The 16,114-nt window shown below is 41.6% G+C and overlaps 1 protein-coding gene across 1 annotated transcript in view; it reads left to right on the top strand.

Moving 5' to 3' along the window:
- Positions 1-11,874, top strand: part of LOC104140966 (D-threitol dehydrogenase-like) — a 28,436-nt gene extending 16,562 nt beyond the window's left edge. The window contains exons 5-8 of the mRNA XM_068907223.1: positions 515-723; positions 1,245-1,317; positions 5,556-5,673; positions 11,361-11,874. Coding sequence (XP_068763324.1) covers positions 515-723; positions 1,245-1,317; positions 5,556-5,673; positions 11,361-11,556 — 596 coding nt within the window. The 3' untranslated portion in view covers positions 11,557-11,874. The remainder of the gene's footprint in view (positions 1-514; positions 724-1,244; positions 1,318-5,555; positions 5,674-11,360) is intronic.
- Positions 11,875-16,114: the final 4,240 nt, after the last annotated feature.

Below are 16,114 nucleotides of genomic sequence, written 5' to 3'. Positions count from 1 at the left end.
ACCAGCCATATGCAAGTGATAGTCTTTTTGGTCCTCAGCACCTGGCCGCTGGAATTACTCGCTGTAGCTGGGAAGCTGCAGTTGAATCTTTGGACAGAAGATGGTGCAGTGTTCAAAGCTTCGTCCTCATGCACTGTCGAACTCCACTTTCAGATGCTGGTTTTATGTTAGCCTCCACCAGGCAAGCCTCACACCAGTTAGTAACTTAAAAAAAAAAACAAAAAACACTAGAATAAGAAAAACACAGTTTGCTACCGTTTACGGAGCTGTGAAATAAGATGACATATATATGTGTGTGTGTGTATATGCATATATATACATATATGTGTATATATACATATGTATACATATGTATATATACGTATATATGTATACACACACACAAAAGTATGTATGTATATGCATATCTATATCTATCTATATATATTTATATGAAAATAAAGAATTTTAAAATAGATTATTTCTTTTTTCTGTGAATTCCTATACTGACTTTATCAATCTTATTTTAATGCAGGGATTAAAAGCATTGCCCTTGCAGCAGATGTAAGCAAACCCGAGGATGTGCAGAAGTTTGTGGATACAATTGTAGCTCGCTGGGGCACAATCCACATCGCGTGCAACAACGCTGGAATCAATATGAACTCTGCAAGCGAAGATACTTCACTAGAAGAATGGGACAAAACTTTTAATGTTAACTTACGAGGATTATTTTTGTGCTGCCAAGTAAGTGTGAAATTCTGCATGGTTTTTGTTTTTGCAAATGGGCAACTGTTTCTAAGCATTTACCAAGATTTAATAATACTTTGTTACTGATTATCACAATAAAATTGATCTTAGTTTTGGTGGAGTTAATGAGAGATTAGCTCTATGTCAACTATAGATTTTGATCAGTATTTTCAAATGTAGCTGGCAATTACTGGCTGCCCAAACTCAGGCATTTAAGAATGGCCTGATCTTTGGAGGATGGGTATGTGATGCTTCTTGAGAAGCAGATATCTTTGGGGGGGTCATTCGCAGCATTAGTGTTTTTTTGAAAAATGTTGCCAACTGCAAAGAGGGACTGAAACGGCAGTGGGATTTTTTCTTGCATCAGCCATTTTTATAGTTTTTATATCAAATTCTTAAAAAAAAAAAAAGTGCTCGCACATAAACTCTTCTGAAAAGTGAAGACTAATTTATTATCATGTCATTATTAGCACAATCACAAAAAGGGTCACTGGTCTTTCCTTTAATTTCTGTCACAGGCTGCAGGCCGCATTATGCTGAATCAAGGATATGGGAAGATAATTAACACAGCATCTATGGCAAGTTTAATAGGTGAGTGATGAGAGCTAACAGTTGTGCTTCAGAATCCATATTTTAATTACTACCGATGCCATTTGAATCAATTAAACCTGTATTGGGAAGGAGTAAATCACTGACATTTTGTATTAGAGGAAATGTACTACAAAATTTTTATTGATATCATTTTTCAACATTTATCTGTCCTCTATGTTTTAGAGCACTTATTACTTTTTATAGAAGAGGCGGCGTCACCTTCGCCGAGTCTGCGGCGTTGACTGCCTGGGCGAGGTGCTGGTGCGCTCCCTCTTAATTTTGGGCAAGCACGCTCGATTGCGGGAAACTCTGCCCTTGTGATGTTTACAAGCCACCCAAAAGCTTTGGTGCTGGTCTTCGCCCTCGTGCCCACGGTTATATTTCATTATCGTTGCCAACAGGTGTCTCCACCAACACTGCTGAATCAGCGGTGTCGTCAAAAGCGCCAATAAACCATTGTAACATATGGAATGAAATCCCTACTGCTGAGCTAATCTGGAAGGCAGTTACATGCTGGTGAGCTGAGGCCCATGTAACAAAAATTGATCAATTACACAAATTAAGCATAGCCCTTCAGGAATTTATTTTATTGGTCTGGACATCTGTTGCAGTATTGTCCAAATCCAAAAATCAAATGGTGCCTTGGGTTGCCAAGTTAGGCAAGAAAATCTAGTAGCTATAAAAGTACAACCGAAAACCCCTGTATTAATATCATGTCCATCTGCTGAATGTTACATAAATATGCAGTCTTTTATTTTCCTTGGGAATAACATTTATTTTTACTGTGCCCAGTTTGACATTCTGTGACATTCTGTTCAGTTTATTACCCAGTAACTTTAAATGTTTCTTCAAAAATGCATTTTTAATGTTGTTGTTAATCTTTTTTTCAAGTGTCTTTACCAGCTGTTTTACTTACGGTTAAACCCGGGCTCCATCCCTCTGCCCAACTTTGCAGAGTTACAAAATCTCCCAAACAAAAATAATTTGAAAAAAGAACGTAAATCTTTAAACTTCAAACGCCTGGTGCTCTACTTTGCGCAGTGGGGCTCTGCTCCGGGCCTGGGTTGCCACAGCCCACATCATAATAATAAAGCAAAATTTATTAGGAGGTATTCTGTGTCAGAGAAAGTTATGAAGCGCTGGATATTTGCCCCAGCTGAGAGCCTGCTGGCTGGAAATGCTGCTCTCGGCCCTGCTTTTGTTGCTGAGAAGGACTGGGTGTTACTTAGAGGAGAGGCGCTTCCCGAGTGCGCTCGTGGGCTCAGGCGAAGCTTGGCCCCTCCGTTGCTCTGCTGCACCGGCCGGGTTCGGAGATGGGTGTCCTCAGCTGGTGAAGGGGCATAGGGAGCCTGCTGGCCACCGTGAGGTCCACTGTGACCCGTGTTGGAGGCGTTATCGTCCTGGAGCAGGAATGAAGCCTGGGAAGCAACTCCCGTGGTAGCAAACTGGGAAGGACACCATGAGATGCATCAAAAAGTCACCAAAAGTTAATGTATGTGGACACAGTCAGGCTAGGAGCTAAGACAGGCCAGGATGCATTTACCTTCTGAACCTGTTTGAATCTTGGCATGGGAAAAATCTAGTAGTTATAAAACTACAACTACAAACTACGATGTTCATATCATGTCCATCTGCTGAATGTTAAATAAATATGTTGGTTGGTTGGTTATTTAAGTATGTTGGCCAACTGGCATAGTATGAAATGTTTCTAGAAATAGTTAGGGGATATTTTTTTTTTTGGTAGGTTGAGTCCTTCCTGAGAGAGGCAGGAAAATGAGGAGACTCTTAGCAGGGTAGGGAGATTTGTTTGTGATTTTTCCGATACGCTGCTCCGAATCAGCTTTAATTAATTGAAGAAAAGCTGCATATATTTTGCATATGTGCATTTTGATTCTGATATTTGGCTGGAATTATTCCAGACGTATGCTACAGCAGCGGAGACGAGACGGCTGCTGCTCTGCACGACTTATACAGGTGTAACTCAGATCTGTAATTTTTACAGTGAAGATCTTCAGCTGTAAGCGATCTGGTCTCCTATATCTGTGTGTTCCTCTCATTAACATTACATGGCTGCTTCAAGGTCAGGCTAGGAGCCTTATGCACGGAACAAGGCAGCAAAAACATAGTGTCAGGTGTTTAAAAATGTAATGCAGCTGATGTTGGCAGCATTTTTATCTGCTCTCCTCCCATCTTCTCTCTGTAATGAAGCGAGTGTCCTCCCTTTCCAGAACCCTTACTAATTCCTTTGTTTTTGTAACACTTCCGAAGACGTGGCTTTACTCAGAAGATCTTGTCTCTCTTTGTGTAAGTTTGGAGGGTTTAGGATTTTCTGTTCCATCTATGAGAGCGCAGCTGGAAGGACGGCTGCAGTCAGGGAGGAGGATGTGGCGCTGGGCGCTCAGCAGCGACGGACTCCCCAGCTCCAGAGCTCCCTAACACCCTCCAGCTCGTTCTTGAGCCTTTTTGATTAAGAGGGACCAAGTGTCACAGGAGGGGGAAACTGCATCTTCTGAATTACCTTGCTTAACCATTTCTGTGAAGACCAAAGCACTCGCACGGAGGGACTCTTGCAAACGCTGCCTGAGCAGCCACCCCAGATCAGGAAGCTGCCTCTGATAGCTCGCATCAACTTGCTCCTTTCACCCACACGTGCTAGAAGTGCAAAGACGGTGCCAAAACTCTTATCCTCTCAGCAAACGCTGAATGATTTATCACAGACAGACATGTTTGGGAAGTTCAGCAAAGAACTGCTTTTGGGAGGTTATAGGGGTTAACTACCGACGTTGTACGTAACTTGGAGCTGATGCATAGCAATTAATCAAGAAATTACGTTCCACTCCTTTTCAAGAGCCCTCACGGAGTGCTGCATCTGTGGGGTGACAGATACGCACAAAGGGCAAACTAGTTTTGCCATAGAAATGAGGAGGATTCAGTTTTGAACAAAAAAGCAGTGGGGCGGAAATGCTGGCAGAGGGAGGCGCAGTGTGAAACGCTCCCTTCCTAGCAAGCAAAAGGTCTTCTTGTTCTGGCGACACCTTCAGCACATGCCAAAAAAAAAACCTCGAACCACCAATTGTGGCCCCAATCCTGCATGCTCTTTGAATGTATTTATGGACTTTTATATTCAAGGCAAAGGTCCTTATTCGTGCACTTTGTGGGCTTTTGGGCTTTTGGCTAACTCGAGGGCACTGCCATTTGTTACTTTCTTCTTTTTTGCTCTTTCAAATGGCACACCTGAAAGCAACAGTTTTAGGTAATAAAAGCATGTGGAAGTGCTGGGATAACATGGATAGTGCTGACAGAGAACAGCTTAACTTCAGAAGCTCAGATGAATTTAATGCCAGTTGCCATTTCTGCTTACATGCTGTCTTTTACCAAAATGCTATGGGTTTTGCCTGCTACACCTTGCTCAAATGATTCCCATGCTTTTAGGGTACGTTGTTACCCAACAGCGTGCACCCGCTGGGGACAAGTCCTCAAGCAGCTATCCCAAGAAGGCTGCAGGGGCGTGAGCACCGCGGAGGGCAGAGCCCCCCAAGCGCATGGCGCTGACCTCAGTGCTGTCATTAGCAAAGCTAATCATGTTCCTCCATGACTGACATGTGACATCCCTGAAACATTTGCAAAAGCTTTGGGGTCTGAAAGTGGTGGGTGTTCTGAATTTTTGGGACACGAGTTTGCTCACATCCATACAAACACTGAGGAGATAATATGATGTGTTTGCTTCAGACTGTGACTAATTTAAAAATTAAGCAGAATAATTTGTTTCAGGGAGCTATATATAATATAGCATGTTATATAAAATCTGTTATGCATGCATATTATATTATATTACATTAGCATTATAATATACATATCATCTATAAATGTGCATACAGTATGTGTATAATATATGCATGTGTACATGCATATATATTTATTTATCTTGTAAACAAATAGCTGCCTGTGTATGTTTAATGCAATATTTTTGGCTTTTCCCAAACCCAGAATTTTTAATTTCTTTTTTTTTCTTTTTTTCTCCATTTTCTTTTCAGCTGCCCAGTTACTGAGGCAAAAAATGTTAGATGGGAAAATACAGATTTAGAATTTTGTGATGAGATGGGTGGCTAAATTCTTGTTGCTCCCTGCCAGGTATCGGGGTAAATGGCAAACACCTCGTCTTAATATAGCACTTAAACTTCTAGACGCACATTCCTTTCTGGAGACTAACTAATTCTCTATTTCTGAATCCCTACCAGTTCCGCACCCACAGAAGCAGTTAGCGTACAACACCTCGAAAGCTGGGGTGGTAAAATTAACACAGACGTTAGGAACTGAATGGATTGACAGAGGAGTAAAAGTCAACTGCATTTCCCCGTAAGTAAAATGCAGTCTCATTTTGAAAGTACAAAGAAAATGAAATGTTCTAAAAAGCTCAAATGAACAGTATCTTGGAAAATAAAGTTTCTAATTAGCAGGTGGATTGCATCCCTTTTCACGTTGTCTTTTCCTTAACAAAGGTTTAAATACTTAGAACCAAGTCTGCTCTGTTGCTGTGTATACTCAGGGATTTAAGAAGAGGTTTTAGCATTTGATAATAGGTTTTCCGATAAGGTGAAGGGTAGTTTTTAGCATTTCTCTTCCAGATGAAATATTTCCTTAGTCTGTCCAAGCCTTCTGCGGTTAAAGAAAAGGCTTTTGACACTTAATAGACAATACTTCTTTCCCCTTTTTGCTTGAGACAAATATATAGGCACTTTAAAAGCCACATTGTACTGCTGTAATTGAGATACTCAGTTGAGTTCAGCTCTGACAATCACAGGAGACCAGGTGTAATTTTGTAAATAAATATATATACACATATATATATATATATGTGATACAAATTACATTTTCCTTATTTTTGAAGGCTTAAAGCTGTACGTTTTATTTTATGGTATTAATTTGTGAAGCAAAGTTTTTTGCCGTGTACACTGTTTCTCTCCCCGTTTCTCACACATGCACAACACAGTCATTTTATTAAACAATTAACAGCACATGATAGTGCTGAGCAGAAACCCAAGTGGATAGTGCTAATTGGAAGCGGTCAAATTCCGTAGACCATTGAAGTCAATCAGAGTAAGAAAGAAGAGCAGGATTTTAACCCAGGAGTTAAATTGTAATAATGAAGATACAATGTACAGCAAATTAGGAAAAACAAATTACATATTTTAATCCACAAAGTGGAATAATTAAAAAAAAAAAACCACAAAGCTCGACAGCAAGTGCCTGTTTTTACTGTCGGTCTGCTCTCCACTTCCTCGTGCTAGCTGTCTTCCTTATGATTATTTATTGCTAATTATAATGGTGAGTCCCTCCTTTGCTCTGTGATCCACAGGTTCTTTAAATAACATCTTACTTCTTAATAGGATTTTCCCCATGCCAATGCTAACAGCTCCGCAATAGTGTTCTCACAAGTAGGTCTAGTGAATTTGCACTGGCTTTTAGGAGCCAGAGGAGTTGAAGGGAATTAGTGAAGCTCAGCAGAACTGGGCAGGAGCTGTGCTTGAAAGCAAACCCGTAATCTTTACTAATGGAGGTGGGATACTAGTGCTGCGTTCACTGCAATCATGGTTCGAAGGCACTCGGATGAGAAATTACTGATTTTTAGGGGTTTAAATGAATTTTAAAATTATCCAATGAATAATCAAAACTCATTGTTCCATATAAATTATAAACATACATTTGAAGAAGTTATGCTTTTGGAGTTAGAGCATGAAGAAAAAATAGTGTCACGCTTCTCTTTTTCTACTTTTTAAGCCAAAATAGGGTTGCATTTTAATCATCCTCACCTCTCTTACACTCTAACTGTGAGCTCAAAATCCTATAATAGGAAGTGGGATTTTTGTGCATGGAGAAATAGCCATAAAGGGTGCATAGAGGACAAATGTTTTTGCTATTTTCAAGGGTGTCTGTTCTAGCTATGGCCGTTCTGGCTAATGGAGCTGGGAAGCAGAGTGAAAGGCTGTGGAAACCAGGCAGCTTTTTCCTCCCATCATTTCAAAGCTTTAGCCAAGCCTCCCCTGGCCGAGGACTGCCCGGGGAGCTCTGGGGAGGGTTTCAAAGCAAGGAACGGTGCAGCGGTTTGCGTGGCTGCTTGTGCATTCTCCGATTTGCTCCTCACCGAAAGCAAATGTCGCCTATTCCTTGCCTTGATTAAATATTTACCCTATGTGAGAGGTGATCATGCATTTCAGTCTCGCCCCGAATTTAAAAAAAAAAAGTGTAGGTTTGAACCCATCCTCAGAACCTCACCAGACCTTCAAATCTTGCGTCGTGTCTCTAGACCAGACTCATCCAGGCACAGGGGCATCGGCAGCTCACTTGGGCTTAGTGCTCAATGCCTAGCCGTAGCCTTAATGCAACGGTGCATCTGTCGATGTCACTGGAGTGCTTTGCAGGGCTGAAAAATGAGGGTTTGTCCCAAACGCACAGGTCTTCCTGAGCGTAGACATTCAAACTAGCCGTTTTATAACAGGAGGGGATTTTGGGGGTTATGGGGAGCACAGAAGTAGATAGAGGCAATATAGGATTAGCCCTGGTACGGGGATAAGTATAATACATAAAAGCGCCCTTAAGTCCTTTGCTCTTCCCACACACAGCTGCTTCGGTACTTTACGGCACTCTCAGCGTGCTTCTCTCTCTAGCTCCAGATACTCCAGTCTGGCCTCAGACATTATTTCACCATGCAAACCTTCTGGCCTTTTTTCCCCCTTCCTATCTGGTCACTTTTTATCAACTTAATTTTTTAATGAGTGCATAAAACTTATGCAGAGCGATGCATAAAAGTTATGAATGCGTAAAATGTTATGGCAGAGTCCTTAGCATGATTTACTGCATTTATGAAACTGAACCTCCAGGCTTCTGTTGCCAATCAGGCAAGCCTCATGCTTTAGGTAGTTCTCCGATACAGCCCGGTTTTGGTTTTAGCTTAGTATTTTCTGAGGGCAAAGCACTGCCCTAGCTCGGGGTTATTAATAACGTGACACTCGTTAATCAGATTTCTTTCAAACCTCGACTGGATTGCGGGCCACCGTTGCTGGCCACCTCTCCCATTGCCCTCGTAGCTGTGTCACGCAGGTAATACCGCGCAAAATAAAAAAGGTGGCGGAGCCTTCCCCGAGGGACGTGGGTGCACCTGAAGGCGTCCCAATTAAGCAGCATTGCTACCCCATTAAGCAGCAGTTGTTGCTGGCGAGTGTCTTTGGACTTAAATCTAATTCCTTGGGAGATGTCCCAATTAAGTGGATCTCTTGATTAAACACTTCCTGATTAAGTGGAGTGTACTTAACTCATTCAAATTAATAACTCATCTGAAAGAAATCAAGTTACACGCAGATGGAATCTTTTTTTGCTCTCATTTGGGGATTGAACGCACATAACAATTCCAGTTAAGTATCTGGTAAGTGATATTTTTCCTAATGTGTCTCTCGAAGTGGAAATGTTTTAGGCAATTGTTTTTTTTTCCTAATGCTTCAAATTGTCCTGTGTATCAATAATGAAATATTGATGCTCATATCTAATGTTAAGGAACCAGCAGTTTGATATTACATTGACATGCAACAGAAAGTACTGATAGGCTCAGCACTGCATACGAGATGAGGTAGGGAATTAATGCATTGGCAGTTGTCTTTGCTGGAACTGGTTAGGAGCCAACTAAAATCTGCCTAAAAGGGTTCGACAACATTAAATTGCCCAACTTGGCACCAAAGCTTTCCCAGAAGATGTGTAGTATCAATGACATGCCTAATATTTATAGTGCCATCAGTATGTGTGTTTGCAACTTTAAGTTTTGTGCTATATTTTTTCCTTCATTTATATAACAAAATTTGCAAGGAATTTTATTGTTATGCATCAAAATTTTTACTACTTGAAGCAAAATTAAAGAAAGGTCCACCAAGAGATATAATCTTGTGATGTATAGGTGACAGTGATTAGACCAAGGATCAGTTTTTCAAATAGATCAAAAGGAAACTTTTTTTTATTTTAGCAAAATCTATATTATTTATACTTGCTATGTTGGAAGAACTTGTGTCATATTTCCTAATCCACGTCCATATCTCCTAATCCTTTGGATTAAAGTATATATGTAAATTAAAAAGAGCATAGTATGGGTCTTATTCTCATCTCTGATAGTGTAAAGCCAGAAGGATTATGCCAGTGATTTTGTAAGCACAGAGGAAGACATGTAAGAGAAAGGAGTCCGACATATTTCACGTCTGCTGCTCAAAGCATGTTTCTCTCTGAAAAAAAAAAAAAAGAAAAAAAAGAAGAAACAGTTCTCAAGGAGTTTGGTCCAGTGAGGGGAAGAGCAGGAGATTGTGCTTAGGGGAAATAAGTGAACTGTTTGCAATCCTGTCCTGGAACCTGTTTGATTTTATTACATCGCCAGAGCTTAACCAAGCTGCTTTGCTCAGTGTTCCTGAACTGCTTCGCTGTTTACTGATATTTACAGTAAAAAATAAAGCTGATATTTAAATCCTACCCGATTAGTGAAAACAGAAACGTTTGGGGGGAAGTCTGAATTAGTTCCACTTTGTACTAGAGCAAATAGAAGACTTCAGACTTCATTTAAAACAAAAGGTAAATCTCATACCCAGAATCCAGTGTGTGGCAAAAAATTATTTCCTTGGAAGTATAAATTGGGATGCCGATGAAGTTTCAGAACAAAACGAGTATTTTTATACTTTGTTCATTTCATATTTATCACTAGCTTGTTTGCTAATTTTCATTTGCAAGAGGCAATTCTTCCAGCTAACTGGCTGCCTCAATGGGCCACTGATTTCTTTGAAGTGACAGTCTGTAAATATGCATAAAAAAGAGATGCAATTAGCGTGTGTGTGGTTCAGTGCAGCCTGATTTCATTGGCAAGTTTACCCACAGTGTTGATAAGCTACATTATCTAGAAAATTGGCCGCTGAAAAACAGCACCTCTGATTGCCAGCAAAGGTTCCAGATAACAGGGTGCTGAAGAGAAATATAATTGAGGTTGAATATGTTAACCAAGGTGTCACATGCTCCTTAGAAGCGCTAATTTATCAGCATGTTGGAATTTTTATTAACATTTGGAATGCATTTCTACCACACTAATGAAGTGGAATTGGCAGTTCAGGTTTTAGTTATTGTCATTTCTGAGAAGTTAAATGTAATTTCTCGTTAGACACAGTTATGTAAATATATTTGTTCAGGGGCTGAAAAAAATTATACATTTCACAAAATACAAATATGTTGTTAGGGAGGAGTATGACAAATCAGTTGCGTTAAAGTCATAAAAGCCAGCCAAAGGTTGGTCCTGTACTGTGCTTTCTATAGCATCACTCATTTTCAGGGCACCTGAAGAAAATGAACTTAGCAGAGTTTTAATAAATGGTGTAGTCACTCATTAACGTAGAACTGGCAAGGCAGGTAAATGTGTTGTGATTTCTCGAGGTATTCGTTTACGGGGAATTGCACTTAGCGAGCTGCACTTACCTTTGCCTCTTCTTTTTCTGTAAAGAGCGTCTAGGGCTGGGGAAGGTGCTGGCTTTTGTTTCCGGTGTTTTTTTGACGTGTGGAAAGCTGGGCTGTTTTCGGTGTCTGGGCTGTGTACAAACACGCTGTGTAACGTTATGCTGCGAAGCAACGAGAAAATAAATTGGTAAAAGGGAGAGGGTTCCCAAGCACAGCGAGAGAAACGGTTCTAGTCGCTCTCGATTCCCATGACGTGCTTGTTTCTGCAGGAAAAGGGAAATTGGATATTACGTGAGTAACCTAAAAGTACAGGGGCACCTCTAGTAGCCAAGGATACACTAGGTGTGTTCACTTTAAAAGAAAACTTCTATATCTGTCCAGCAGTGATGTAAGGCAGCAAGAAAGAAAATCACCACCAAAGTTTGCGTTTATGACTTCTAGTAACCATAGAGGAGGTCTAACTTGGGGCTCTCCCTCTGTGTTATGTGGTGGCTTTCTTTCCTAATTAGCATTCCTTTAAGCACTGGCTTCCCTTTTGGTGTGAATGAGAGTAACAGCGTGTGCGCTCTTTCCAGGGGGATCGTAGACACGCCGCTCATCCAGTCCAAGGAGCTGCGGCCGCTGGTGCGGCGCTGGCTGGCGGATATCCCCGCCGGACGGCTGGCCCAGGCGACGGACCTGCAGGCCGCCGTGGTCTACCTGGCGGCCGAAGCCTCCGATTACATGACGGGCCACAATCTGGTCATCGAGGGTGGGCAGAGCCTGTGGTGAGAGCCACCTCCGCGCTGTCCTCCACCGCAGCCTCTCTAAAGCCTTTTAGGCTGCCGGGAGTAGGTAGGAAAAAGCTTTCAGGCCCCAAGCGAGGTTCCTTCAGCGTCTCCCCCGGGTGCCCAGCACTTCACGGCATGGTGACTTCTGTCTGCTCTAGATAACTCCTGAAAATAAAAAGGTACCATTGCCCAATTGACTTTGGAAGGTATATAATTGAGTTTCTATATTCCAATTTGGGCCCATGTGGATAAACGACGGGCTAATATGAAAGGGTTGTTTTCTTCTTTCAGATGTTGCTTTGGAGACTCATATAAGGCCAAAAAAAAAAAAAAAAAGCAATCCTTCATTTAAAACATTTTGATGTTTTACGCTAGGCATTCAGATTTCTATTAAATTAGTATTTAATGATATAAAGGCACATTTACTGCAGTAAGATTTGGCTATTATTTAGTTTAATGGGGGGCATTTTTAAAGCAATGAATATTAGCTGGTCTGTGTAGTGTATTGTTCTTAGGCTATTTTTTTCATTCAAGTTGTTTCAGTGACATCTGTGAGTAGTGAAAAACAGTTGAATGTAGTGTTAAAAAAAATAAATTAGTTCATTGCATTTGAACCTGAATGTTGCCATTTTATATTTACTGCTGTTCTTCGTTTTTGACAGTGTTTTTATACAAACACCCACATAAATGCCCCTACGAGAAAAGTACTGCATTTAACAGAGAATCATGTTTAGTAATTATAATGGCTCTAATCCAAAGCCCGTTGAAATGAATAGGGACTGCTCACATATTTTAAGTTAAATACATGTATAAGTGCTGGTACAACTGGGTTTTTGTCTTCAGGCAGATGCATAGACAGATGCAAGTAAAAATCTTCTTTCAGTTTTTTTTTTTCCCCTGTTAAAATCCTGAAGATCATTCTCAGGTGTATATCAGGTCCAGCTCCAACGATGTCAATGCGATTGCACCAGCTAAAGAGCTCATTCCAGCTGTAGCACTGGGTTCATTGCTTATAGGCTGTAAAACGTGGCACAATAACAACACTGTTGATAACCCTGAATTTATACAGTCTTCCATCCTGATGGCCCTTAAGCATAACCTAAGGAGAATTTACGGGAAGGAATCCACTTGCAAATCCTCATGTCATTTGTTTTGCATTTGGCAGCTCTTTGTTACCATAACATAAATAATTGTGGATGAATGTCGTTGCTTTGATTAAGTGCTACAAGTCCATGCATTGGCTAGCCGTTATTGTGGTGAATTGCTATAATGGCTTCAGACTTGACATTCACCGCCACGTTGTAAGGTATGCATCTCACTGACGTACTATCATCGTTATCATGGATAAAGTGCAAGAAGATACTTGTCTTCATTACATTTTCTATTAGACCATTGATAATTAATACATATCTCATGTTTCATCTCGAGCCATTTTTCTGGGGAGTGTTGCTGTTAAGCGACTCATGGCTAGAGCTTTTTGGCTTGAAATTGCTGCCTTGTGTGCATGATCTAATTTATTGACAATGCTCTGCAAGCTCACAAGCTTACGGAGAGCTCCATCTTGGATAAATCTTCAAGAAAAACAATTAAGGATTTAAATGTTTTATTATTTTTCTGGGCTCACACAACCTCTTCTCTCTTAGCTCCCACACTTGCATCATTTTGTGTCATGCTCTGGAGGGCTTGGTGCAGCTCTCACATCCCTCCGGCTGGCTTCGCCTCCTGAGGTTAATGTGCAAACATTGGTGAACTCATCAGGAGCTCTTCCAAGGCATCCTAGAGGGGCTTGTATATGGTCGCTGGTGAAAAGTTCGTTGCAGCTCCTACCTAAAGTGTAAAATAACAAACTTCAGCTAATCTGAAACATGAACTGCAATTGGCACTGGAGCTGCAGGCTGCTGAGGCTGAACTCACTTCTCCTGTCTGGAGACAGTTGCTGCAGGTTAATGCCGAAATATGCCGGCAGGGCGTTGCAGGAGGCCGAGCTTTCATTGCCTCGGTGCCGGGTGTTTTTGGAGAGAAGAGTTTTCAGTCAACAAGGGTCATGCTGTGACTTTCACAAGCTCCAAATTAACTTTACAAACAAAACCCAGACAGAAAAAAAAAAACAACCCAGACTGTCTTAAAAACAGCAACAAAAAAAATCTAGACTGTCTCTTAATCAAGCAGCCATAAATGTTTGGTATAGAGCTTGTCTCACTCCAAGCTATTTACCCCTTGGGCTCTCCTGCTGAAGGGCAGAGGGGAGGTGTAAGTTCACACGATTGAGGGCTGGAGCCAGGGGCTGGAGCTTCGTGGGACACTAGGAGATGCTGGTGCTCCCTGCGACTGTGCGGCCCTGGCTCTGCCCCTCATCTCCCCCAGCAGAGGCAGCAGTCAGTGTCATCTTTGTCTCCTCCCAGATGGACCTGGGTGACTACGGCCACCTCCGTTGGCCTTACCGAGAGAAGGTGGCTTTGTGCCTGGTCTTCTGGGACCTCTGTATGAGTGTTTTGGGGGATTTCCACAGGTTGGGGAAGCCACGAACAGCGCGACCACCCTGCAGGGGCTGTTTCCTCGAGGAAGGGGTTGATTTTTTTTTCACTGGCGGTGGAGATTGTGCTGGGTGCTTCGGTCTAAGTGGCACAGACTTGGAGTTCGGGCTGTGATTTTGGTGCGCTCCTGGGTTTTGAATCTCACTCACCGCTATGTGCGTGGGGGTCTCTTCTGTGACACAGCTCTCAAGTGGGTGATGAGTTGCTCTTTCCCTTCATATAAAATCTGAAACTGAAGAGGGATGGTAAAGAAACAAAAAGATCTTTTTCTCTGTTAGTAAAAAAGACACAGAAAAAAAAAGGAAAGAAAGAAGATGCCTTTCTGGGGAATGCCGGTGAAGTTGCAAAATGGAAACACCTGTATTTAGTTGGAATATTTAGAAAAGACATCAATGTTCAGCCTCCCTGGTGTTTGTGCCGGGAAGGTAGTGCCGGAATCACTCTTTTCGGGCGAAGCCAGAAGGCGTCGTTCCCAGGATTACCTCTAGGAGGAAACCTCAACCTGTGTTGTGTCTGCAGGAGCTGGGTTTCCCATTTTATCTATTCAACTTTTATATTGTATCTAAGTTAGTACTTTTGATATTTCTAAGTTTTTTTTTTTTAACATTTATGTAGAACACCACATAATTGCAGAAAAGATAATAGTCACATACCCTAGGGCTTGGTGTACACTTATGTTAAAAGTACAGCTTTTATTGGCAACTAAAGTAATAACCTTTCCATGTCAAATTGCTTTAAATTAAACTTAAAAAAAAAATACTGGCTGATACCCACACTTAGTAATTGTCAAACATTAGCATAATGTGGAATACTAAAGCTGCCTAAATCTTGGGTTTAAAAATAATTATTTACTTAGGTAAATTCTCTATTCAAAAGCATAATATTAGATTTTTTTTTTTAAATACAGTCTCTTCGATGTGTATGTTAAGATACAGACTTAAGGTTGACGTGGAAGTGGGACTGAATTTTATTGTAGTCACTGAGGACAAAAGTGGACTTTATACCTTTAGCTCATCCATCTATTGTTGGTCACACTGGACAAAACACGTTATGCTGACCCGACACCACCGAAGGAGCGGGTGCTGCAGATGACGTCTGGTGACCCACAGCTGGTGACCTAGTGTACCTGTCTGATGACAGCCTGCGCCCTGGCCCTGAAGTGCACATGCACATTTCTCTTACTGGAGGACATCTAGGGGATGAGTGCCTTGAGCATGTGTGCACATGCAAAGCCAAAGGGTAGCAGATCAGTGAGGCGTTTCATACACGTATGTTTTCCTTATCTCTTTCAGCCCATAACTGGAGCAAACGCAGTGGGGATCATTCAAATTCGCTGTGCAGAGCAGGAGAGGAAACTGTCCATCATGAGATGTGGCTCTTGGGGCACTCTGCTGCATATCGAGGAAACCGGACCTTTCATGTCCCATGAGGGACAGATCCTCCTAGATTTCTGCTTTCTGGGAGGCCCAGACCCCAAAATGCCTAGCTAAGGGTGTCTGCCTGCCTGCCAAGGCTTCCCTGTGCAGACCCCTTTGCTCCCCTCTTCAGCACATTGCCTCTTTGGTGCTACGACTCCTCCAGTTCTTCATAAGAAACATGCCAACATTTGGCTGGAAGTTCATAAAGCCCCTTTCTGAACATTTCTTAAAGAAATCAGCAATTCTGCTAGGGAAGAAAGGTTTTGTGACAAATTCTTGATCACCTTTGGCTAGCAAGGTAGAAAGGGATGACCTTTAGCAAGCGACAAGATCTGGAAGGGTCTTGCCACCTTTCCAGCTAGCAAACTGAGAAACAGAAGGGAGAGTTAGCACCTGGGAACAGCAAGTTTTTGATCTTCGAGAGAGAGAAAGTTAAACAGTTGTAGGGAGGGAAAATGCAAAGAGCTGAGGACTGAAAATGAGATACCTTTCTCAGCCTCGCTTAATACCATATGGGTTTAACACTGTGAGTATAAATCTGATTATGTATTAATTCCCACACTATTTTAACTTTTTAAAGCAATTCCTTCCTAGAGAAACACAATGC

The sequence above is a fragment of the Struthio camelus genome, chromosome 14 (genome assembly GCF_040807025.1).
Source record: "Struthio camelus isolate bStrCam1 chromosome 14, bStrCam1.hap1, whole genome shotgun sequence".
Classification (NCBI taxonomy): Eukaryota; Metazoa; Chordata; class Aves; order Struthioniformes; family Struthionidae; genus Struthio; species Struthio camelus.
The sequence above is the reverse complement of the archived record's forward strand: the minus strand, read 5'-3'. Positions and strand labels throughout refer to the sequence as shown.